The sequence below is a fragment of the Onthophagus taurus genome, chromosome 1 (genome assembly GCF_036711975.1).
Source record: "Onthophagus taurus isolate NC chromosome 1, IU_Otau_3.0, whole genome shotgun sequence".
Lineage (NCBI taxonomy): Eukaryota > Metazoa > Arthropoda > Insecta > Coleoptera > Scarabaeidae > Onthophagus > Onthophagus taurus.
The window spans coordinates 6,592,322-6,617,152 of record NC_091966.1 but is presented as its reverse complement, the minus strand read 5'-3'; the positions used below and the strand labels follow the sequence as shown (position 1 = coordinate 6,617,152).

General features: G+C 34.8%; 1 protein-coding gene across 5 annotated transcripts in view; it reads left to right on the top strand.

Moving 5' to 3' along the window:
- LOC111418513 (kin of IRRE-like protein 2) overlaps positions 1–19,317 on the top strand; it is a 301,789-nt gene extending 282,472 nt beyond the window's left edge. For 3 of the 5 annotated variants that reach the window (XM_071195860.1, XM_071195858.1, XM_071195864.1), the window contains 3 exons: positions 2,804–2,837; positions 10,294–10,408; positions 18,084–19,317. In XM_071195860.1, coding sequence (XP_071051961.1) covers positions 2,804–2,837; positions 10,294–10,408; positions 18,084–18,530 — 596 coding nt within the window. In that variant the 3' untranslated portion in view covers positions 18,531–19,317. Of the gene's footprint in view, positions 1–2,803; positions 2,838–10,293; positions 10,409–16,914 lie in introns of all 5 variants that reach the window. The other 2 variants (XM_071195868.1, XM_071195871.1) reach the window with 2 other exon arrangements.
- Positions 19,318–24,831: the final 5,514 nt, after the last annotated feature.

Here is a 24,831-nt window from a genome sequence, read left to right as displayed (position 1 = left end):
TTTTATCGCTTATCTGAAATGAGTCCCACGACTCGCCCAAAACTTTTCACTATCTATCGATTTTCTGCACTCGTAAAACGTTTATAGCGCCCTGTAAAATTAAAGCAGTCTTTGCTGCAAACCCTCCTTATCCTTATGATCACGTTCCTCGTGCTATAAACAAAATTCCATTTCTTTAAAGAACTTATATTGTATCGAAAACAAATGTTTATATTAATGTTATAACTGGAGTTCCTTGATTGACTGTTTGATCACTAACAACCCTGACGGTTGTATTAACCAGGCAAGCATACCGATGCATATGTCAGACCACAATCTTGTTCAATGTGACATTACTATTTCTGATTCAAGGCCCATTCCGATTACCAAATTTTGTAGACCTATATCAAACATCGATGCCTATAGTCTGAAGGGTGATTTATCCCGGTTACCACTCTATGCAATCTATCATATAACTGATGTTAATCAGAAAGTACATTTTTTAAACACTCATCTTTTGGCACTTCTAGATTTTCATGCACCGATTCGGTCACTCAGATTACATAGGCCATTTGTACCATGGTTAACGGACACAATAAAACTAATGATGTCGCTGAGGGATAGAGCCTTATCTCGATATAAAAGAACTAAATTAATAGCGCACTTCGACTACTACAAGTCCTTACGCAATTTAACGACTTCTGCAATACGACGAGAAAAGAAATCTTTCTTAAATAGTGCATTTGTGACTAGTGATGTAAAGAGTAGTTGGCGGCTGTTATCCAAGTTACAGATTGTCAACAGGTCCAAACCCACTGTTCCCGCACATTTAGATGATGTTGGAAAAATTAATGATTATTTTGTGAATTCTGTTGGTTATGCTGATGTGGATGATGATTTGCTCACTTTTTATGGTACAAATATGCTTTACCCAAATTCCCATGAGAGATTTTCGTTTGGACTCAGTGACACCTCTTCGATCATTAAAATTTTAAATGGCATTAAATCAACATCTTCTGGTATAGACGAATTGTACATCACATTTATAAGAATGTGTCTCCCTGAAATATTGCCCTACATTGTACATATTATAAATACCTGTCTTGAACAGTCTATTTTCAGCCTGGAAGATTGCTTTGGTAATGCCGTTGCCTAAAAAACCAAATCCAGCAGGTTTGGCGGACCTGCGTCCAATTAGTATCCTGCCAGTTATCTCAAAAGTCCTTGAAAGGTGCATGGAGGTCCAATTGCGTAAATATATTAGTGATCATAACATCTTGCCCACCTCTCAGTCTGGTTTTCGACCTAACCATAGCTGTACAACGGCTCTATTAAAGGTAACAGACGATATTATTAGAGCTCGTGATGGCGGTCTATGTGGGATACTTGTACTGCTGGACTACAGTAAGGCCTTTGATAAGGTTAACCATTCAATGCTTTTAGCTCTTCTGCGCTATGTTGGTCTGTCCGACTCAGCGGTTTTGCTTTTGGAAAGTTTGCTATCCAATCGTGCTCAGATAGTAAAATTGAACAATGTATCTTCATCATCACTGCCTGTGAGAGTGGGAGTGCCACAGGGGTCTATTCTGGCTCCTCTATTGTTTTACTTGTATACATCCCAGTTGCCTAAGTGCATTTAATATTCGTCGATACACATGTATGCAGATGATACCCAAATTTACATAACCTTTCCAAAGGAACACCTCGCTTCTGCTTGCTTAAAAATAAATGCAGATCTGAACGCTATTTTGGATTGCTCGCACAAGATGGCACTAACTCTCAATGCCACTAAATCTAAGGTAGTCATCTTTGGTAACTTGGACTCTGATAGTGTCGGTATATTTTTGGGTGGAGAGAGGCTGGTAGTGCACCCTGAGTCAAAAAATCTGGGTGTGCTTGTCGACAGCAATCTGCGATTCAGCAGTCATGTCACTGCTTGCGTGAAAAAGGCATATGGTGTTCTTAGATGCCTCTATCAACACCGACACATTTTAAATATAATTACAAAGAAACGTTTGTGCGAAACACTTGTTCTGTCAAATTTTGTGCATTGTGCTGCCATGTATGGTCCATGTTTAACTGGGTATGAACTTCATCGTATTCAAAGGGTTCAAAATAGCTGTCTTCGTTTTATGTATGGCGTTCGTAAGCGTGAAAATATTAGTGACACATTGGTTACTGCAAAATGGTTAAATATCAGAAACAAATTCAAACATCAGCTCTTGTGTCTTGTGCACAAGTTAATTACTACGGGGACTCCACCTTACTTATATAATAAAATCACCTACAGGACCGATGTTCATAACTTGAATCTTAGACACAAAAATACTATCGCCGTTCCTGCTCACAGGAAAGCTCTTTTCAGGCGCTCTTTTTTATATAATGTGGCCAAGGAGTATAATTCCTGTCCTCCTGAATTTAAAAATAAAAGTCTATCCGTTTTTAAAGTTAACTTGCGTAACACCTTGTTTCGGCTTCAGATGGATCAACATAATCCTTATGCTGCCTCAGTGCTCTGACATTGGGTTGTTATCTATTTATTGGTTATATAGGGAATCATTTGAATTGATTAATTTAATTGCGGAAAACAATTGAATATGTAATTATTAGTCGTTCTCAACTCTAGGTTGAGTTGAACAGATGGCTTCCATCGCGATGGATGCCAATCTGGACTCCGCCTATTGGCCGCAGATTGTAATTAGTTTCACATATAGAATGAATTTATCATTTATTTTTCTTTTTCTTTATATTATTGTTTAACTTTTTTATGTTGGTTGTTACGGTCAATAAGTACTATTATTATTATTATATATTAATGTTTCAGGTAAAGGAGACTTCAAACCCAGTGATTTAAACGGGTAAGTCGGACTCAAAATTTATTTAACTACCTGGAGGATATGTTTTAAGAGTTCTTTTTGCCTTTCCTAATTAAAAAGTAATTCCTGTTTACGATCGGTCCGAGAGAACGCGGTGAACTCCTTAATAAAAAGTCGTTCCGTTAACGTTTTGGGGGAGACTGCTGACGGTATAAATTTAAGGTGGCATAAATGGCTAAATGAGAGGGAGGTTTTTAGCAGATTGCCGCGTATTTCGCGAAACTGCGCGCAGACGATTGCGATAACGCCTACGCCTCTTCCGTTTTCTCAGATGCTTCCCCGTCATGAAAAAGAGGCTCCGTTTATTGCCAGAAATGAAAATACGACCCTCCACTGACTGTGAGAGAATCGGAGCTTTTAAAATGCTCGAGCTGTGAAATTAATTCCGGGTGGGTTTCTGGATGATTTGTATCTATTTATATCTTTTTAAGATTCAAATTTTGAATAAAACAGAATCTTTTAAGCGCAATTGAAATTGTTCTTTATGATTTTTGATAAAATTATAAAAAAATCCTTTTCGCTCCGGCACAACTTCATCAATGTAGCCGCGTTCCTTGAGTATTCCAATCCGTTTCGTGACAATCTGTTTCACTCGTAAGACTTCAATATAACCAGGCCCTCTGGATATTTACTCTGCTCAGCGGAAAGCTCCTTACCGCGTCCGCGGTTGTTAAAGAGAAAGAGCCAATTTTCGACGAAATTGAAATGAAATTTTCTGTGCCGCAACGGTTTGCTCTTGAAATGAAATATGAACAAGTGCGTTGCTTTTTTGTATATTTTTTCATCAACCATTCTTTGCCTCCACAAAAATGAGATTTCCGGCATAATAACTGTACAATACTCCTTTTGAAATATCCTAAGTGATATTTTTACATAATAATTGATTCCAATTTAAAAAAAATAACAAACTGATATCATTATTTTTTAGAAGAACTCTGCTAGATTTTCTGAACTAACGTAACTAGCGAATATTACAGTCTAGACATTTACGCTTCTACATCGCTCTTGAACGGCCGTACGTGCCGAGAATTCGTATAGACGACTTTCAAGTTCTATTCTAACAAAAAATATAACAAAGAATAAAAGAAAATGAGAAAAAAATCAACTGTAACATTTTAAGCTCAATCTCACGATATAATAGCTTGCTGATGTGAATTTTAATCTCTCGAGACAAAGTGTTAACGATTAATTTAAGTGCGTCAATTCCCCACATAGCGCTATTACCAACAGTTCCGTTGGAAGTGATTTAAATCCTCCAAGGATACGGTTGCAATTCGCTTCGGCGAGATAACAGGAACAGATTTTACGACGCTAGCTGCTGATGTATGGTCAGCACCAGTAAAGTTCAATGGTCCTTGAAGGCATACTTGATTTCTTTCGAACAGAATGATTAAAGCCGTCATCCTGAGGCGTTACCGCCCGAAGAAAAATTACCACTATTATCCTTTGCTTTACCAGCAAATTCTTTTTATTTCATCTAATCAAAATTTATTGACGTGATGAATTACCAGTTTTTTAAATTAACTTTATACAAGTACTAGTTTTTCAAGTTGCGCCTTTGTTGATAAATTCCTATATAGATGAGAAAGCAAGCTTATTGAGGATGTGGTGCGCGTTTAAACGATATAGTTATTTTTATGTTATCTTTCCATCTCGCTTAAGAAGCATTAACATGATGAACCTGCGCTAGATAGATAGCGTTGTTGAATTGGTGATTGCTTCACCAGTAGTAAATACCGTTAAACGACTTTCCAATGAATTATTCTGCTGCTGTCCCACTAGATACACCTCGTTTCTTTCTTATAGTGCACCGCTTTTAGTATTCCCTTAAGCACTTAACTCGACGTAACTCAAGTTTCTCTTTTTTAACGTTTTTGTGTAGCAATATTGATTGACCTGCAATAACGGTAAATTTTTTGCTCGGTTATGTACCTCAAATTGGTATTCATAAATAATTATATTACATACAAATGATGTAAAGAATAATATAAATGGATGAAAATCAAAAATGTATATGAAAGGAGAAGCAAAATGAAAAAAATCGGAAGTTTGTGCCAAAACTTAGAACCAAAAGGAGCCAAGAGAAGATTCTGGTCAATGAAGAATATTTGGACTCTTAAAATCCACAGAATGCTATAAATTTGGAATAGCACAGGTCTGGATTAGAAACTTTCGTTAATGATTACGGTCAATTTCGCAGGTGTAAACGTGTGAATGAACTGTTCCGAGATTAAGTCGAATATTCCAGAAACTTTAAGCCATAAATTCATAACTCAATAGAGTTGGTACAATTAAACAATAAAAAAAAATAATAATTTATTGAGCCAAATTAGAAAAAACAAAATACAATAATAAGGAAAAGTACAATAATATTAAACTTAAATTATAGCTTAAAGGGTGCAAGGGCAGAAAAGGCAAAACAATGCCACTGATTTTACTTGCACCTAATGAGAACAGCAGCAGAAAATAAAATAAAAGTTAAATCAAATCAAAACTGAGCAGTATCAATGAAAATGAGATAATAAAAATAAAAACAAGTAGTTAGGATTATTAAATTACCGAAAGAATCAAAAGCAACATTATATCAATTATCACAAAAACCGATCAAACACCCTCTCGCGCAAAACAATAGATCTAAACAACTGAACCGAGCGGGCACACCTCGCAGAACTGGGAATCGCATTCCAAAAACGAGCTACTTGATAGGAAAACGAGCACTGAAATTTTGACGATCTATGCAGCGGAACTGTAATACAAAATCCATGCCTAAGATTCAAATTGTGTACATCAGTTCTGAAGGTAATTTTGCGAGAGAGATAAGGAGGTTTACCAGAATAAATAATCCCATGAATAAAAGACAAGTAATGAAAAACAAATCTCTGTCGCATATTCAGCCAACCACAATTCTGAAGAGCTTGTGAGACGTGATCACCTCTCCTCAATTTATAAATAAAGCGAAAACACGAATTCTGCACGACCTGAATTACACCCAAACTCTTGACCGAGTCCACCCCTCTTAATTGCTCCCCTAGCATACTAATGTTAATGTCATTTTTATTAACAGATAAGTTACCCTTTTTAGTAAATAAGATGCATTGGGTCTTGTCAGGATTGATCACAAGAGCATGCCTTTGTATCTCCACACATAAGTGACCCAATTCCTCAGTAATTCTGTCACATGCATGAGGCAACTCACCAGGTATGAGGTTGAAATAAAGCTGTGTATCATCCGCATATAAGTGATAGGAACATAAGGTTAACTTTGAAAATAAATTGCTGGTGAATATACTAAATAAAAGTGAACCCATAATAGAACCTTGCGGTACACCTGCTACAATTGTAGAAGGATCAGAACAAACAGATTTAACCTTAACCGATTGCATCCTGTTAGAAAGATAGCTCCGAAACAAGGAAACAGCACAATCAAAAACACCAATAAACCTCAGAATAGCCAACAAAAGGTTATGATTCAAAATATCAAATGCCTTGCTGAAATCAAGAAGCACAAGTACAGTAGATCTTCCTCCATCCAGAGCTCTAAATACGTCATCTGTCAGATCAAGAAGTGCCGTGGCACAGCTATACTGTCGCCTAAAGCCAGTTTCAAGACATTGACAGTTTCAACATAACCTAAAATATAATAAAAAGTGATGTACGATAACACATGTTTAGAGTCTAACATTTTAATAGTAAATTGATTCAGTAAATTATCACATACATGTTTAGTTGCTCAAAAAATTGACGAACTCCTGAAGATGCTCCGAAAAGAGCGAAACCGGTAGAGTGATAATAAACACATTTCACCTTTAAGTGCAAAATTTGTTTAATTAAAGCCAGATTGTTTCTGAGGTAAAATATGATTAGAATTTAAAAAGGATTGTAGTTGTTCCGCCATAATCCTCTCCAACACTTTGGAAAGAACCGGGAGGATGGTAATGGGCCTCAGATCTTTAAACTCCTTAACTGGATTGGCTTTAGGAACAGGAGTCACCAAACCAAACTTCCACGCACTCGGGTAAACTGACTTTTTCAAGCAGAAATTAATTATATGGCAAAGAAAACTCAAAATACGAGGACAGCACAACCTAACCATATCCAGGGAAATTCCATCAGAACCAACACTAGTGGACTTAAATGAAAGTAACATTCGCTCAACAAATTCCACAGAGACGTCACTGAAAGTAAAAGTAGTACCTTCAGGATTTAATCTATAACTATCATAAAAATGTAATAAATCAGCGTCAGGTTCAACAACAACATCACCAATAGCTTCAGAAAAAAACAAATTAATATTGTCCGGATCGGCCAGGTGAGAAGGTAAATCTGTAATATTAGACTTAACAACATTATATTTTCTCAATATCCTCCACATAGAACGAGATCCCCAACCACACAGTGAGTGAATTAAAGTTGTAACAATTAGTGGTGTAAGTAGGAGATAGTTAAGGGAGGAGACAAAAACATTGCCAATTAATGAAGTGATTTGAAAATAATATGTGATGGCAAATAAGTATGAACAATATAAACAGCATGGAAGATATAGAAACTGAAGAAATGTCCAAGGTGAAATATCGTTGAAGAAGTTGTAGCGTGTGTTTTGCGGAACGGCTACAGACCGAAGAAATGGAAAGCAGTAACAAATTTCGAAATTAATTCTTACACTGGTAATGATGCGGATACAAATCCAATACTTGCAACACCACATTTCAAACACTGACGTAAATCCAATACTCAATAAATATATAACTCTATGAGTACTAGGATGTACAGGATGCCAAAAATTCGTTGGCCGCATAGGCTATCTACGAAATGATCTCGTTTTTAGAGAAACTGCTAATGATGAAAACTTCGAATAGCTATCGTCTTTTGTTTTCGCCCTATCGGTAAAAACTGAAAAAATGCGAATATATAACTTATTACCAAACATGGAGTATTTTCCAGGATGATTGACAAGCGAAAACAAAACTGACCTATCCTAACATACGTTCACGCTATAACTGAGACTTTTTCATGGTATAATTGGGCTTTCAAAAGAAAGCTACCTGTCTTAACATTCCTTCACGCTTTCATTGGGTTTTCTTCACGCTATAATTGAGGGTTCAAAAGAAAACTAACCTGTCTTAACATTCCTTCACGTTATAATTGGGGGTTTCAAAAGAAAACTACGTGTCTTAACATTCCTTCACGCTTTAATTGGGGTTTCTTCACGCTTTAATTGAGGTTGTAAAAGAAAACTACCTGTCTTAACATTCCTTCATGCTTTAATTGGGATTTCAAAAGAAAACTGACCTATCATAATATTACCTAATATTTTTGTCAGAGTTGATTGATATTTGTAAACAAAACTAACCTAACTCAACTTTTCTTTTCTAGAAGTCCTTGCTCATTTTTTTTAAATTTTACTATTTTAAAACACATTCTTTAATATTTTGCTGAAGTCGTGTTGCGATTTGCGGCTCTTATTTTGTTTATAAAACAAACACTTCGTCGAATAATTCGCAGTTATTCAATATGTAATTAAAAATCTGTCCATCAACAGAATGCTGTTTGTGTGCACGACCAACGTCAATCGGTCGATACGTATTCGTTTGATACAACAAAAATATAAATAAAATATTGCAGCACACTTCGGAATTTAATTCCTGTTGCATTTGATTAAAATATATGATTGGATACAAATCGGTAACAAATAAAAATTTAAATAGTGGGAAACGCACATCTGCAACTTTGGGTCCACGAATATACCGGAAATAACTAAACGGAAGTAAGAACATCGCTGAACCATCTAAACAACAAAAAAATCCCAGGAGAATAAGAATAGAATCACCACCAAGATGTTAAAAAACTTAACAAGTGCTGTAACTAAGGTAAGATACCAGACACATGGCATAATGCAGAAGTCGTTTTATTCTTTAAGAGATAACGCCAACATTGAAAAGTGTTAGCCTCCTCTCACATCTATACAAACTCTTGACCAACATTATTACAAATAAGTTAACAAATAAATTCGACACTTATCAATTTATAGAACAAGCAAGTTTCATGAAAGATTATAGCACCACAACATACCTCTACACCTGGCATTCGTGGACTTCCACAAAGTGTTCCACAGCATCGAAACCTGGGCATTCCTGTATCAGGATCAGGTTAGGATTGACTCATGATACACAAACCTCCTGAAACACATATATGCTAATGCCACACCTGTTTTCACGAAACGGTTCACGTTAGCACTTGAAAATGGGACCTCTTTACCCATCTACGCTTTGTAGGCTATTTTGTCATATCGGCCAGCGATATCCAAGACCTATCAGACATGCTAACACAAATACAGCAGCCAGAGAAGTGGAGATGAACTTTCACAAATCAAAGCGGCGAAAATATCAAGCAGAAACAACGAATTTGTGGAAAGTGTAGAGAAATATATTTACCTAGGACATGCCAGAATGCAGAAAGAGAATCAGACAGTTGAGATAAAAAGCAGAATACAACAGATATGGGTAGTCTTTGGCAAATAAAAAACACATACTGAGAAACGGAGACAAATTCATGCGTACTACCAGTGACGTCCTACATACTGAAAACCATGGTGATGGCAAAAAAAGTGTAAACCAATTGAAGGTCATACAGAAAGCAGAAGTGCGACGAATGCTTGGTATCAGCTTAATTGATAGAATCAAAAATGAGGATATCCGATGGCGTTATGGATATAATATCACGAGTTGTGGAGCTAAACCGATGAAAAGCGACGCTGAAATGCTGACAGCCATAACAAAACGCACTACGGACAGACCTACAAGAAGATGGAAAGACGACATAAAGAGAATTACGAGAAGCAAATGTTTTGAGGTGCCCCAGGACAGAGAAATATGGAAACATATAAAAAAGGCCTTCTTCCAGGAGTGGACAATTGATGACTAAAAAGAGAGAATGAAGCTCAAATAATTGCTTATCTAGAAACAATTATCTTTGATCTCTCTTAATCTGGCTACTGTGTTTTCAAGTTTCCCTCTTCACCTTATTGTTCATCATCACAAAAATCCACTATTTTCCTCATTGATTTAATTAAATATTCGTGAATTAATCCACTTATTTCATATATTTTCTATAAAACCATTTTGTCAGCATTATAGTATATTAACTATCTATTTCAATAAGAAAAAAGCTGAAATTTTACACTAAACAAGATTATAACAACTCAGTAAAGTTCTCTCCAACGCAATTTTTTTCCATTATTATTCTCTCCCTACTCTCAGCTTTTCCTATTTATTATGCTAATTAAATTACGTCTGTATATATAATTAATTATTAATGTTAATAGTGAAAGGAATGAATAATAATGACATATTATTATGCACCAAGCTAACGGATAAAAAGTTTTTAATAAACCTCGGTTGTTTTCTTTTACGAGTTAGATATTAATTTATATTTTTTACAGAGAGAAAATGGATATAGAGAAAAATGCGACAGGTCCAGGGGGAATTCCCGCAGATGCCATATATACAACAACTCCGAGAGGTGGAAGAGGTCATAGTAGCCCCGAAGCAATGAAGGTACGTCTCGCCGCTATGGTGCTGCAGCCACCCACTAGAGTGTAGCACTGCACCACAGGACCGAGGCGAGGCAGACCAGCCACGGTCATAGAATATAGGTGTTAATTCCCTCGACACCATTAAAAACGAACAAAAATATATTACATTATAACGGTATTTTAATTAAATCTATCTATTTTAATTCTAAACGACGTTCTTCTTAAGTCGAGGTAATTAATACCAGGCGGTTACTGCCAAAGTGTGTGAAATCATAACCACGGTATCTTTTTCTGCACTGAAAATAAAACTAAATGTTGACTGGTGTCGTTGATATCAATAGTATAGAAAATGTCGTCGCATAAATAGATTTTTCAGCCAGAATGTGTTTAAAAGAATAATGAATTTTGATGAAGCATCCGAAAAGTTATAAAAAAGGAAATTTCCCTTCATGTCTTGCCGAAACAGCACTTGTCGTCTCTCACCAAAGAAGTTAAAATTTAACTGAAAGGAATAAATAGAAACAAATAGAGATACATACTTTGTAAATAAGCTGTAAATACGTTTATTTAAATTTGCCATTTATTCTTTTTTTGGCATCTCTATTATTTCTATTAAATCTTAACTCACTTATGTTTGATCTTTTTGAACACTATTTTTTAAATCACAAAAGCACTTTTCTCAGCACTTGTGTATATAACTTTGCACTCTGAGCACCACAACACTTTATAGCTTGATAAATAGTCCATTTAGACGAAATTCATCTTTATCATCTATGCTTTTCGCGTAGTTTTGATTTTCACCATCGTCATCCGAACGATTATTTAATTTTTATTTTCGTATTCGCATATATTTTTTGCATGCCTGGTGTGCCACACGAAGCATACTTTAATTTGAATTTTTGGACAGCACCAATAACACCAACGTTTTGCGTGCGTTTATTTTGAGTGTTAAATTAACCAAATGAAAAAGTGAAATACTGCGGTGGTGGAAATAATCCTGTGGATAAATTTAATGGTAATCAATCTGAAAACGCGATTCATAGTGAAAACGATGAGGATTTGCATTTCAAATATTCGCGCCGCTAGTTTGAAAAATGTGTCCGCGTTTTCAACAAAAACGAGATTAAATGCAAACATCAGTAAAATGAATCATTGTCGATTTGTTGTTATTTTCGTGAAACAGCTCATATCCTATCTATTGAATTCGATTTGAATTTGTGATGTTATTCATTTTTTTTGCCATTTTTGGATTAAAGTTATTTTTTAAAACCATACAAAATAATTAATATTTTAATGTTCTTGATTTATAAAAAAGAAACATATAAAGAATGTTTATTTTTTGCGTACGAAACAAAATCGTGATACAATGTATAAAGAGTAACAAACAAAATGAGCTGTTCAACACTGTAGCCGAATATGTGGTAGGAAAACCGGTGGAAAACCGGACGGGAACAATCGCGCCAGACGGAAAATCCGGTTACTACAAATTGGAAAATAAGTCAAATGGAAGACGTATGACAAGGACGCCGGAGAAATTTTATGACTGCCACCAAAGCGGGCCAACACATTGGCGCAGAAATTAAAGACCGGATCCGCACGTTCGCCCGGAAAATTCTGCTTTGTCCGTTACGTTTGAACGCCGGACCTGTCCTATATTCACATAAAAATATGCCACCAAATATACTTTTATGTTTACAATCGAAATTCCTTTGAACTCCGAACGTTATTCAACAAAATGTAACCATATTTTGATATGTTATAAATAACACAAGTTTATACAGTTTTGAACACGAGCGGACAAAAGGTGTTTTCAAAACATTTTGCTTCACAACAACCAAAATTTATAAAATTATAAATGTCACCTAAATAAAGTTATAGTTCCAATAATTTTTGCACACTTGTTTTTAAATTCAATCCTATTGGTTTTGAGATCGAAATTTTGACACAATCATTTATTGTTTATTTAATAAATTTTTATGACGCGATTTGAAAAGGGGAACTTTCTCTCTATGTTTAACTAATTGATTTTTGTACTGGCTAAAGAGGCTGACTGTAGCTAAATCATAAATACGGGATAGACTATATTCTTGGAATTGCTTTTTCATGTTTTATTTTTGTGATATAATCCAAAAAAATAAAATTTAGGAACAAACATAAAAACGGGTCTAATTCCATTATCCGTTAATTATTTATCCAAGTTGCTACAGTTTAACAGGCTTTAGGTATGAGATTTAGCAATGATAGGTTTGTACACTGAAGGAAATTATTCTTGACTTTCAAGAAAAATTTATTCTTGAATGTATTTCTTAGAAATAAGTATAAGATACTCTTAACACAAAAATTTTTGTTTTAAGAATAGAAATATTATCGTATGAAGTATATCATATTCTTATCATCGAAGAATATCAATTTTTGTATCAAAAAATTCATTCTCGCGTCAATAATTTATAATACTCAAATGAAGAATTATACAAGATTGTTGTCACATAAATAAGTTTTTCTAAAAAGAAAGATATGTTATTCATAACTTAAGATATCTATTCTCTGTTGTTGATGCAACACTAAGATACTCTTTTTCAAGATTATTGATTTACTAAGAACTCGTTTTCTTGAGAATCAAGAATATTTGTATACTTGCTTTCAGAATATGTGATTTTTCTTCACTCAACAAAATGATCTTCTTGTGGATATACAAGAGTATGATAAGGTTGAGCCAAGAGTAATAATCTTCGTTCAAGAATATATTTCTCTCAGTGTATAACACATCAATGAGCAGTACTCTTGATTTTATGAGGTTATATTTTATGACGCCATCACAAAGTAATGTGTATCTACTTCTAAAAGTATATTACAGGTTACGTACACCACATCTGTGCTATTAACCTGTCAAGCGCTTGAGATTTCAGTACTAAAATGCTAAAACTATAATTTTATTCAAGCATATACTGACATTTTTGGTGCTTACATCTCCCACTCGTTGCTTCGTAATTAGCCCAGTGATCGACTAGATCAAGGCAGCAATCAGCTTTGGGCCAAGCTATTATTATTATTATTATTGCTGCCGGGCTGAGGAGGGCGGCCCCTCTCGTTACCGCGACCTATAAGATCTATTGTAACTTTAGCCCTCCAATGGTTTAGGGCAAATGTAGGTCCTTAATGAACCTTAGTATTGTCCTAAGGTCTTGAACCTTTATGTCGGTAGGTAACAGGGTAGTTTTACCGAAGACGTTGTGCCTTAGACGTCCTCTGGCGACGCAATTGCACAGTATATGTTCAGCAGTTTCTGACTCGTCGTTGCATAGTCGACAAGTTTGATCCTCAGCTTGTCCAATGTGGAAGAGGTGGTATTTTAGGGGCACATGGCCGGTTAGGTAGCCTGAGAGCGTTCTTAGATCCCCTTTGCTGAGGCACAAAACCTCTTTGGTTTTGTTTTGCGACGGAGTTATCATACTCTTCGCTTGTCTGTGACCTGGAAGTTCTTTCCAGCGTAAGGCTATCTTTGAAGCCTCCCAGTTATTGATTATTTGTTTTAGGTGGCTTTTTTGTAGTCCACATCCAGGTTGGGGTCCAATGAAGGGCGTGTTTGCTGCCTCTTTGGCCAGCTTGTCGGCCTTCTCATTGCCCTCAATGTTGCTGTGACCTGGAACCCACCATAAGGTAACATCATTGCCCCTAGCGAGTTCTTTCAGGTTGTTGGTGCACTCTCTGATCAGTGCGGAGCCACACGTGTAGGCCTGAATTGCCTTTAAGGCGGCCCGACTGTCTGTGAAAATGTTTATGGATGCACCTTTTTGTCCCTTCTGTAGGTTCAAAGCGGTGCAGAAGTTTATAGCAAGAACTTCTGCTTGGAAAGTTGTTAAGTCCGAGCTGAGGGGCAATTTGATGTGGCTGTTTGGTCCACTGATGCCCATGCCTACTCCAGATCTTACTGTCTTTGAAGCATCGGTGTACCAGGCTAGGGCTCCTCTTTTGGGGGCCAAGCTAAACGCATTTTCCTTTTGTTTTTTGATTGAGGCAGTGTGGTGTTGAAAGACGGGCAATTTTTTTGCTTTTTCTAACGCAACATAAGCTTTGTGCAAAGTCTGCTATAAAGTCGAAAAGTGACAGTTCTACATTTTCTGTTTGGAATCCACGCAAAGCAAAGATTAAAACTACTTTTCCTTTGAATGGCACAATTGTTTCGTCTACTGGGATAAATTTCCTATTTTGCTTTATTTCTTCAATGACACTTCTGATTATGAATAAACGGTCTGGGGTTTCCAAAGGAAAATGGAAATTATGTGCAACATTTTTCCAATTGCTCCCATCTTTTTCCAGGCATTACGTATGCGATATGACGAATTCTGCAATTACTGCTCCAGTATCTCTTATTTCCTGGTGCTGATATTAGTTATAGAAACAACAACCGATGAACTGTTCCAATTCCTTAGAAGATAAATTTCAGTTGGCTGCTATGGTATTTTTGGCAGTACTTTGTAATTAGGATGCAAAGAACTAGGAATTTGTTCATCTGCAGTACTCTAGAATTACTCCCTTCTCAGGAATAATTCTCCGTACTCTGTTACATCTAAAGCAGGCAGATTCTGAAAACTGGAAAACGGAAGATGATATTCATCACTAAATTTTTGAGAACTTCCGACATATCTGCAAAATACAGACACAAATACAAAAGCACTATAGACACTCCAAACACTACTTGTATATTTCAAGATACAATTGCGACAGAGAAATCATAATACTTCTCGATAAAAAAAAATGAATAATCGGATGCAGACACCTGCTCATCTACAACTGCTTTCTACAACCTATACTCTACTTTCATCCTCTTAGGCTGTTTCCTTATTCATTCAATTGTGGTTGTGTAATAAATATGTAATATTACTACCTCAAACAATACTTTTCTTGGATTTCTTCTTAGACTGGGAATAAATCCTTACCTATAAATAAAGTAACGACCAATAACTAAATTCTAAAATTGTATTGATTGTTTGCGTAGCTGCTTACTAAGTTTAATACATACGCAGCTAGCAACCTCAAATTCTTACTTACTTACTCAAGTTCTTACACCACGTAACGCCATCTAATTTCTCACTGGAAGTAACGAACTGTTTTGCAAAGAAATCGCTTCTAACTTTGTATTTGGCAAGTTCAGTAATCATGTTTTCAAGATCTTTATACATCGAATACCTTAACCCTTTGAGTCCCGACGGTACTTTAAAGTACCGGTAGTTTTAAACACTCATTTTAAATCATTTTAAAAAGAAAGGATTGAGCTTTCATTTAAAATAAGTCTCATTCCTTAATTTCAATAAACACAGCTTCCAGGAAGTTTTAAATTAGCATTTTTTGACACTTTTAGGTTATACGAAAATGTTAATTTTAACTCAATACTCTTTTTCTCAATACTTTTCTAATTCAACCCAACGATTATTATACATCGATTTAAACAGAAAGCTTTAAGCTTTAATTTAAAATAAGTTTCATTCCTTCATTTCAATAAATACGGCTTTCAGAAATTTTTAAATTAGCATCTTTTTTGATATTTTTAGGTTATACGAAAATGTTAGTTTTAACTCAATACTCTTTTTCTCAATATTTTTGTAATTCAACCCAACGTTAATTATTATACATTGATTTAAACAGAAAGCTTTAAGCTTCAATTTAAAATAATTCATTTCTTAATTTCAATAAACACGGCTTTCAGGAATTTTTGAATTAGCATCTTTTTTGACACTTAGATTATGCGAAAATGTTAGTTCAAAATTCAAATTTACTGCGTCCACAGTAGCGCAAGTTCAAAAGAAAGAGGAAGTTGTGAAAATTGTTCTGCCAAAACTAGACCCCACTCAAAATGTACTGCGTGTAATGTTTATTTATGTTGTAATGAAAGAAAGATCTGTTTTTCTGAATATCATAATGTGATTTAGCTAAAGCAAGTGTTATCTTATTTTTTAACGTAATAAAAAATGTATTATTTTTATATTGGCAATAAAAGCTTTTGTTTACTGCAACATCACTAAAATTTATTTTAATGCCTGATGGTACTCTCAATGGGGGGATTGCATATTTTTCTAAAATTGATTTTTTGGGACTCAAAGCAATTTCAAAAATAGATTTTATGGCAAACAAATTTTTGTTCCAGCCTTAAATATCTTCCACTATGTTGAATGTAACAAATTAGTAGCTAAATATACAGTTTTTACGGCACAGAGCGCATGATTTTCTTTAACCTAGCTTAAAATTACACCAGAATTTCACCCATGCTTTCTTTAGTTTCCTAATGCCTTGAATACATTGTTATCTCACATTAAAAATTATTTTCACTACTTTGTGAACAATTTGACTGCATCAACACTATACCAACTCAATAAACAGTTTGAATTATTTGAAATCTGCGTACTAACTGTTGTCCTAAGGTTGGATGACTTACCTCATTGATACGATGAAGAAGTTTCGCCAACACGTGTTTACTTTTTATTAGTGAAGTTCAATTATGTCGATTTATTTTCGTTTAATTTTATTTTCCAGGTTTTAGTCCATGAGTTAATTTGATCTACCGCGACCTGATATTTATTGGTAGCTTCTGCAATATTTCTACCCATAGCAAGCATCTGCAAAAGTCACCATTTCAAATGATTAGATCTTTTGGTGGATATGGTACAGGTCTTTTGGCTTCTAGTATTACGTTTAAACGTTTTAAAAATAGTTTTTTTAAAAGATTAGATATGCTAGAGAGAAAATTTGCCAAAAATGTTGACCTCAATTTTATTTATTGATTGGTTCAAGATTTATCTCGAAAATTGAGCTGAATCGAAAAACAAAATAAAATATGCGAAAAATATTCTTTATACTAAAACCTTCAGTTCTTTCATTACAGAAAATATGAAAAATTGCGCAATAAATTGTTTTGGAACAATTTTATTATAACCATGTCATCATAAATAACGAAAATTAACTTGTTCAACAAAAGATGTTCATTTATAACAAGCCTTAAAATATGTTTAAATAATCGTATACTGTCTAACATGTGTTCTTATCATTTGCATATCTATGCACTTAACCGTTACCCTTGTTAAAACAAGTACAAACTCGCGATAAAAATAATTAATTCAAACATTTAGTTTCTCGCTTTAAACAAATAGCTACTGTTTATTAGATTACAATCGCGCGGACGAAAGAAATGAATTGCGAACGCAATTTCCTCGAGATGCAAATTCTCTTAGCACGCGATTCGAGTACATTTTTCGCCGTTCAAAATAGGGGCGAGCTAAAAGGTTGCGCGCCGTTTAAAAGATAGAATGATTTCCACCACCGTACCACTTATTTTTCTTGTTACACTGTACATAAAACACTTAACACTGATTTTCTACACAGACTCCGGTACTGAGCACATTCTCAAACCACCTCACTTGATTCTAATTCTGAAACTCTGCCAGGTGTGGCGATATCATCAACGTGGAAGAACGTCGCACAATAAACTTAGCCCTATTTAAAATAAATTTAGGTTTTTCATTATGACAAAGGAAAATTAGCACAAAAAAATGATTTAAAACAATATTATATTAAGATTGTTATAAAAAATTGAATGAAATAAACTAAATAAATAAAAAAAAGAAAATTTAAATAAAAATATATGAAAATGCTAATATTCCTATGTTATATTAACTAACACTATCTAACATATGCTGTAAATATAGCAAACAACACAAACGTTCAATGGTAGGAGTAGATTAGAGGAGCAAAAGAGAAAAGAAATCGACTATGGCGGACTTAAAACACGAACACTGTCGTCCAATATCTACAATAGCGACACCTATGAGACTGATCGCGATTACGATATCGAAAACGACCTTAGAAACACTAGGCCGTATCGTAGTTTGAACAAGTACAACACAGTTGGCGAATCAGTCGAGGGTGTAACGTATTTCGGCGCCTCCGCCAATTCTTGTCAATCAGAAAAGTATCAGCGGCGATCGTTACCGCCTCAACAAAAACGTTATAAAAGTAACAGGGAAAGGCCGAAACCGTTACAGCCCGACTGCGAACGGTACTATGACCAGATTTTTCCAAAAGAGTCCAAAATGAAAACGAATCACAGCCAACATTACTATCAACCGAATAGCTTAGATCACGCGGAACTGTAAATATTGCCTCCTAAGAAAAACCTATTTGTCATTCCCGCCGCCCATCCTCAAAAAAAAAACATGTGTATCTCTGTGTAAATTCGTTCTTTTTGTATGTATATAGTAAATGAGTGTATATGTATTTAATTAAGAGATAAAAAATACTATTTAATGTACATCCATGTAATGTGAAATCAAATTAATCAACATTTTCTTCCAAAAAAACTAAAAAAAAAATAATTTTTATCTTTTTTATAATTTTATAGCGTTGGTAAAAATTATTAAATAAATGAAGAGAAAATTTTTATGTAACATGTTGGTAGACAATCTTCGTTTAATTTATTATTAAAATTATTATCTAAAAAAAATTGATAGATTTTATAATTCCTTGATAAAACGTATTTAAAAAAGAAAGTTTAACTGTTAATGAGTACGACTCTATAGGTAATAAAAAAAATCTCTAGCTATATTACTTACAAAAAATTAAAAAAAAACTTATTATAAATGTGATGTTACAATAATAAATATTATAATTTTTAATTTATTATATTATCGCCGTTTATTGTACCATAGTCATACACATCTTATTTTAATTGCCTTTATTTATGTTGTAGATTCGTGTTAGAAAATCTATCGTATGTTTTGCTTGCTAACGTTACATTTGTAAAAATATGCTAACAACACAATTGACAAAAAAATTATTTAATACAGACGTTTATGGTGCTGTTAGAATATTTAAAAATAATATTATTTGTTAATACTGTCTAAACAATTCTATACGTTGGTAATAAATAAAGCGTTAATATGATGATGTTTATTTATTTATTAAAAACATTAAATTAATATTAATATACACCATATTAATTAAATATTTTTTTCTATATGTTCATTTTTTCAATGTCTTATTCTTTCCACGTCAATTCTATTTCTGGACAATTCTTAAAGTCATCCGTTGAAAAAGAAAGTTTAGTTCGCAGATATATAGATTAATAGATACCCAACCCAATCCAATAATAATAAAAGTAAACATACATATACAGGTGCAATATACAGAGCAATAATCAGAGCATTATACGGTTAAAGGATACATTATTTTGAAGCGATTTCTCAGGGTACTCTCAGAGAACACCTCGAAATCCTCAAGGACCCATTTCTAAACTATCGATCTAGGATGCAGTTGTTGAAAATAGTGGTGTTCGACCTATTCATGATATTGCAGATCATAGTTTGGTGTTCGTTGATCTCGGGATGCATGAAACATTTAAAAATGTATACCCGAAACTAACATTTCGTGATTTCAAACACCTGAATCCTGACATGTTTTCTGCGGATTTGTTATCAATACCTTGGTGCCGGATACTCCAATTTCAGGACTTTAATGATAAGGCGACCTTTTTTGTTGATTCAATTCATAATCTTTTTGATCGTTATGCGCCCTTGCGTACTGTTCTCATCCGTAAAAATTATTTCCCTTGGGTGACTAATCTGATAACATCAAGCTCCTTATGAGATTTCGTGATCAGGCTTATAGTAGATTTCGCCAAAGCAGATGTCCCATTCACTTCCAGTATTATAGTTGTTAATACTAACGCAATTATACTAACTCGACGATTCTGAGAGAAAAACGGGCTTTCTTAAACACATTGTTTCGGGAAGTGCTGAGTTGATTGCCTTTATTGGATAACATATTTCCAGAAGTCACTGAAAAACTAACATTTTCTCTTACAAATGAAACTGAAATTTTCAATATTCTATGTGGAATCAAATCAATCTCTGTTGGTATGGATGGCATAAGTGTTAAAATGCTTTTATTGCGTTGTCCTGCAATTTTGCCCTTCTTGTGCCATATATATAACTATTATAGTCCATTGAATGTTCTGTGTTCCCTGATATGTGGAAGATCACCCTGGTGACTCCAATTCCAAAAACCCCAAATCCTCATGAATTGGGGGACTTGAGACCAATTAGTATATTGCCTATATTATCCAAGGTTTGTGAGAGGGTCATGGCTTCGCCGCCATCTTGATGACTATAATGTGTTGCCCAGTTGTCACTCTGGCTTTCGTCCAGGATTTAGTAGCGCTACTGCGCTTCTGGGTGACAGATGAAATCTTCAAAGCAATTGACGACAAACGGGTTACTATCTTAACACTTTTGGATTTTCCTAAGGCCTGTGATAGAATACATCATAATACTCTAGTGGCCGCGCTCCATTATATTTTTAGGTTCGATTCATTTAGTACAAAGTTATTTGTCTGGACGAAAGCAGTTGGTTAAACTTAATGATAGTCATCCAATACTTCAGATGTTATATCGAGTGTTCCACAGGGCTCTATTTTGGGTCCTCTGTTATATCTGATATCTACAATTGGGTTCGCTAATGTTTTGGATCACTGTAACGGATCTCTTTTAAACTATGTGATATGGAAGATTCTGAAAGCAAAATTAATCATGACTTAGTTAAGGTCGAAGAACTTGCTAGCAAGCTTTGTCTACGGATTAATTCTAGTATATCGTCGGTTATGGTTTTTGGGGATAGAGCTTCGGCTGAGTTTGTAAAAACTAACTTGCAATTGGTGATGGGTGAAAGTCGTCTTAGCTTTGGGGATAATGTAAAAAATTTGAGTATCTGTTTCGATGGGCGGCTTCGCTTTGATGGGCATGTTCGGTCCCTTCTACGGAGAGCTTACTCTACATTAAGATTGCTTTACAACAACAGATATATTTTGAATAAGAACCTTAGAACGCATCTGTGTGATGCCTTGGTGTTGTCCATCTTCAATTACAGTGACGTAATATATCACTCCTGCCAGCGTTCACACTGCTAAAATTCAAAAGTTACAAAACTTTTGTTTGCGATTTATATATGGTATCCGTAGAAGGGAGCGCATATCACATACGCTGGCATGGGCTGACATACAAACACGCAAGTCTCTGTACTTTATTAAGTGCAGCAGTGGATGTAGAGTGTAAGGTCTTTGACCACTATACTACTGCACCATATGTAAGCATAGGTCGGATTACAGCCGTATAAATCCAGAGGGCATTTTTGGCCATGTCTTACCTATAGCCCTCCGGCATTGACTGAATACAACGTACGCTCTTTTTACTCTATTATCTAGGTGGGCTCTCCATGTCATTTTATTGTCAAATGTGATGCCCAGATATTTGACTTCTTTTGACAACACCAATGGAGTATTAGCAAGGGATGGCAGTCTGGGCTTGCCAAACTTCCTCATCCGTGTGAAAAGAATCAACTCTGTCTTCTTAGGATTCACAGAGAGTCTTTGTTCGTCACACCAAGTCTGTATCAATTTGAGAGCTACTTGCATCCTATCAAAAAGCACGTTTATGTACTTACCTTTGACGAAAATGGTTAAATCATCTGCGGAACCCACTGTAGTAAAGTTGGCTTCAGCAAGGCGTTTCAAGATGCCATATCCAGGGTGAGGTTCCACAAAAGTGTGAACAACCTCGAGTAACTCCTCCTTGGAGACTGACATCGCCAGCCCTAAGCTTAACTATCCTATGTTTAAGAGTGTTCTCAATCCAACCACAAAGAGTCGGTGGAACATTATGCATCGTTAATACCAGAGAAAGTTGTTTTATCAAAAGCTCCCTCCATATCTATGAAAACACCCAGGGCGGACTCCTTTAGGTCCAGCGCTTCACCAACAAAGCTGGTCACTGAGTGAAGAGCCGTTAGTGTGGACTTGCCCTGAGTGTAAGGGTGCTGATTAGAATTTACTGATTTAGTTGAAACACAGAAATCTCTAATGTAGCGATCACACAGTCTTTCCAGAGTTTTCAAAAGAAAGGAAGAGAGACTGATTGGTCTAAACGATTTCGTGTGAAATAATCAAGCTTACCCGGTTTTGATATGAAGTTCACTGTGACCTCACGCCACCGACTGGGTATATAGCGCAGCGCCAGGCATGCTTGGAAGATTTCCACTAGATGAGGTATGAGGTAGATGAGGTAATCCTCCAAGCCCCATTGTAAAAATACCGTCTGGTCCTGGTGTTTTGAACAGTGAGAAACTGATGGCCCACCGTATTTTTTCCTCCCAGCAGATCTCTTCGGCTGAAATCCAATCATCTGCAGTAGGTTCATGGTTGGTGTCCTGTTGTAAGCACACGGAACTTCCGGAATCTGAAAAATGCACCTCCATTAATAGATGCAGACTCTCCAAAAGGTTGTCGGTATAAGAACCATCAGCCTTTTTTAGTAACCCAATTCGTCGTTCTGGGTCTGAAGTCAGAACCCGATTTACCCGAGAAACTTTGCTGCAGGAGGAAACTTCCTCACAAAATTTCCTCCACGTTTCTCGTTTTCTGTGACGACCGCTTTTTTGAACTCCGCTACTTTTCCTTTATAAGTTATAATTCCTGAGCCATATCACGGATCTTTTTTTATGTCAACCTCATTCTTCCACATTGATGTCAATTTCGAATATTTGCAAAATATTTCTTGTTCCCTCATTATACAATACATATACTTGCATCCATATTCTTTTGGTGATATTATGATTGATATTTTTATTGTTATAAATTCGCTTACATAACGTTCCAATAAATTATCACTGCTAAAGTCTTATAACAGGGTTTTATTGCAGTCAGAACCACCTCGACAACCTGTAATTGTGTAAGAATGATTAAGTGTTATCTGCATTTGCCTTTTGCCAACAGTACCAAGATTCTGAAACCTGAAGGTATTCTTCTGTGGTTGCTTGTATCTTGTTTGTAACTTTTTGAAGCATGATCTCGTTACCTGTGGCTCAACTGTTAGTCGTTGCTCACGCGGTCAGTTTCAGAACGTTATAACGTATTATTTTCAGGACACTCAAAGGTACGTGTAATTAAGAATTCATAGCAGTGTAATACATAATTGATAATGCATGGTTAATGCTGCAATATTAGGTATCAATCAAAGTAGTTTTAAAACTCAAATAGAATGTATGAAATGACAGAATAAACCGGTTAGGTCCTTTATGCTCTGAAATCTTTAAAGTTATTACAATAAGGTTCTGTTTCTGTGGTTCTTGTGTAAGTATTTTATTTTTGGGAAGTTTGTCTTCTATTACGTATATAGTATTTTTTGTTGATAAAAATGGAGAATAAAAAAAATCAAAGATAGTGCTAATAATTAAATGGGTATTATTGAGAAAGGATAAAAGAAAGATGAACAACTAAATTGGACGTGATTCATTTTTTTAATTATTATTATTAGCATCATTAATCAATTACACGGATTATTTACAATACATAAATAGTTTTTTGCTACATCCTAGTACAATAATTAAAAATTATACACTGAAATAGTTTACAACCAATAAATATTATGCAACTTTTTGCAACTTTCAACCTACAATATGCTCCACGAAAAAATTCTGCTTCTACACACCCATCACATACGATCCTTTATAAATTAAAACAAACAAATATACAAGTACAACTTAATCAAAGTGCTAATATGTTACAGTAAAAAAATATCTGTTCTACTACTTAGAGGAGTTATTATTACTATAATCAACCAGCGTTTCATATACATACAACCAAATATTTGTTGGAGAACGCAAAAATCTATATTCGTTTTAGTTTGCCACTACTATAGCAATAAATCACAGTTAAGCAATAAAAAATAAAGTTACCTATAAAAAATTATTTCAGGCAACAACTTTTTTCTGTTCTCTTGCTTTTTTTCACTTTTATGTTTATTTTTGTTTCGAAGCATACTGACTATTATTTTAAATATATTTCCAACATATTGCACCAAAATATCTACTACATAGATATATTTTTAGTATCAAAAATATTTTTAAAACTGAAAAGATACATACCCGAAAATGAAAATTACAACATGGGGAGTTATTGGAGAAGGAAATCAGGATAAATAACAGCAACGGGAACGCTTTTTTTCTAACGCCGCTTTTCTAAAAACAATAAGTACAAAACTATTCGCGTATTCGAGAAAATCTTAAAAGAAATATACTCCAGTAACCCAAAAAAAAAAACAAAGAAACAAAATAAATAATTAATTTGTAATAAAAGCGTCAAAATGAAAATAATTAAATGCCCCACAGTTGACGATCAACTAGATATTTCCTCTTCATTTCAGATTAGTGGAGTATGAAGAAGCTTTCTACACCAAAACCCCAAAAAGTGTAACCCTTAAACAACTACAATATACAATTTCTCTTTACAGGTACTAAACTGCTGAGATTAGTCACAGTAAATTATGGAAGTTAACCCTTGTTTTTGCTTAGTTATTACTAATTTCATTAACATTAATTGATGACTAAAAATGGCGAAGAACAAACCAG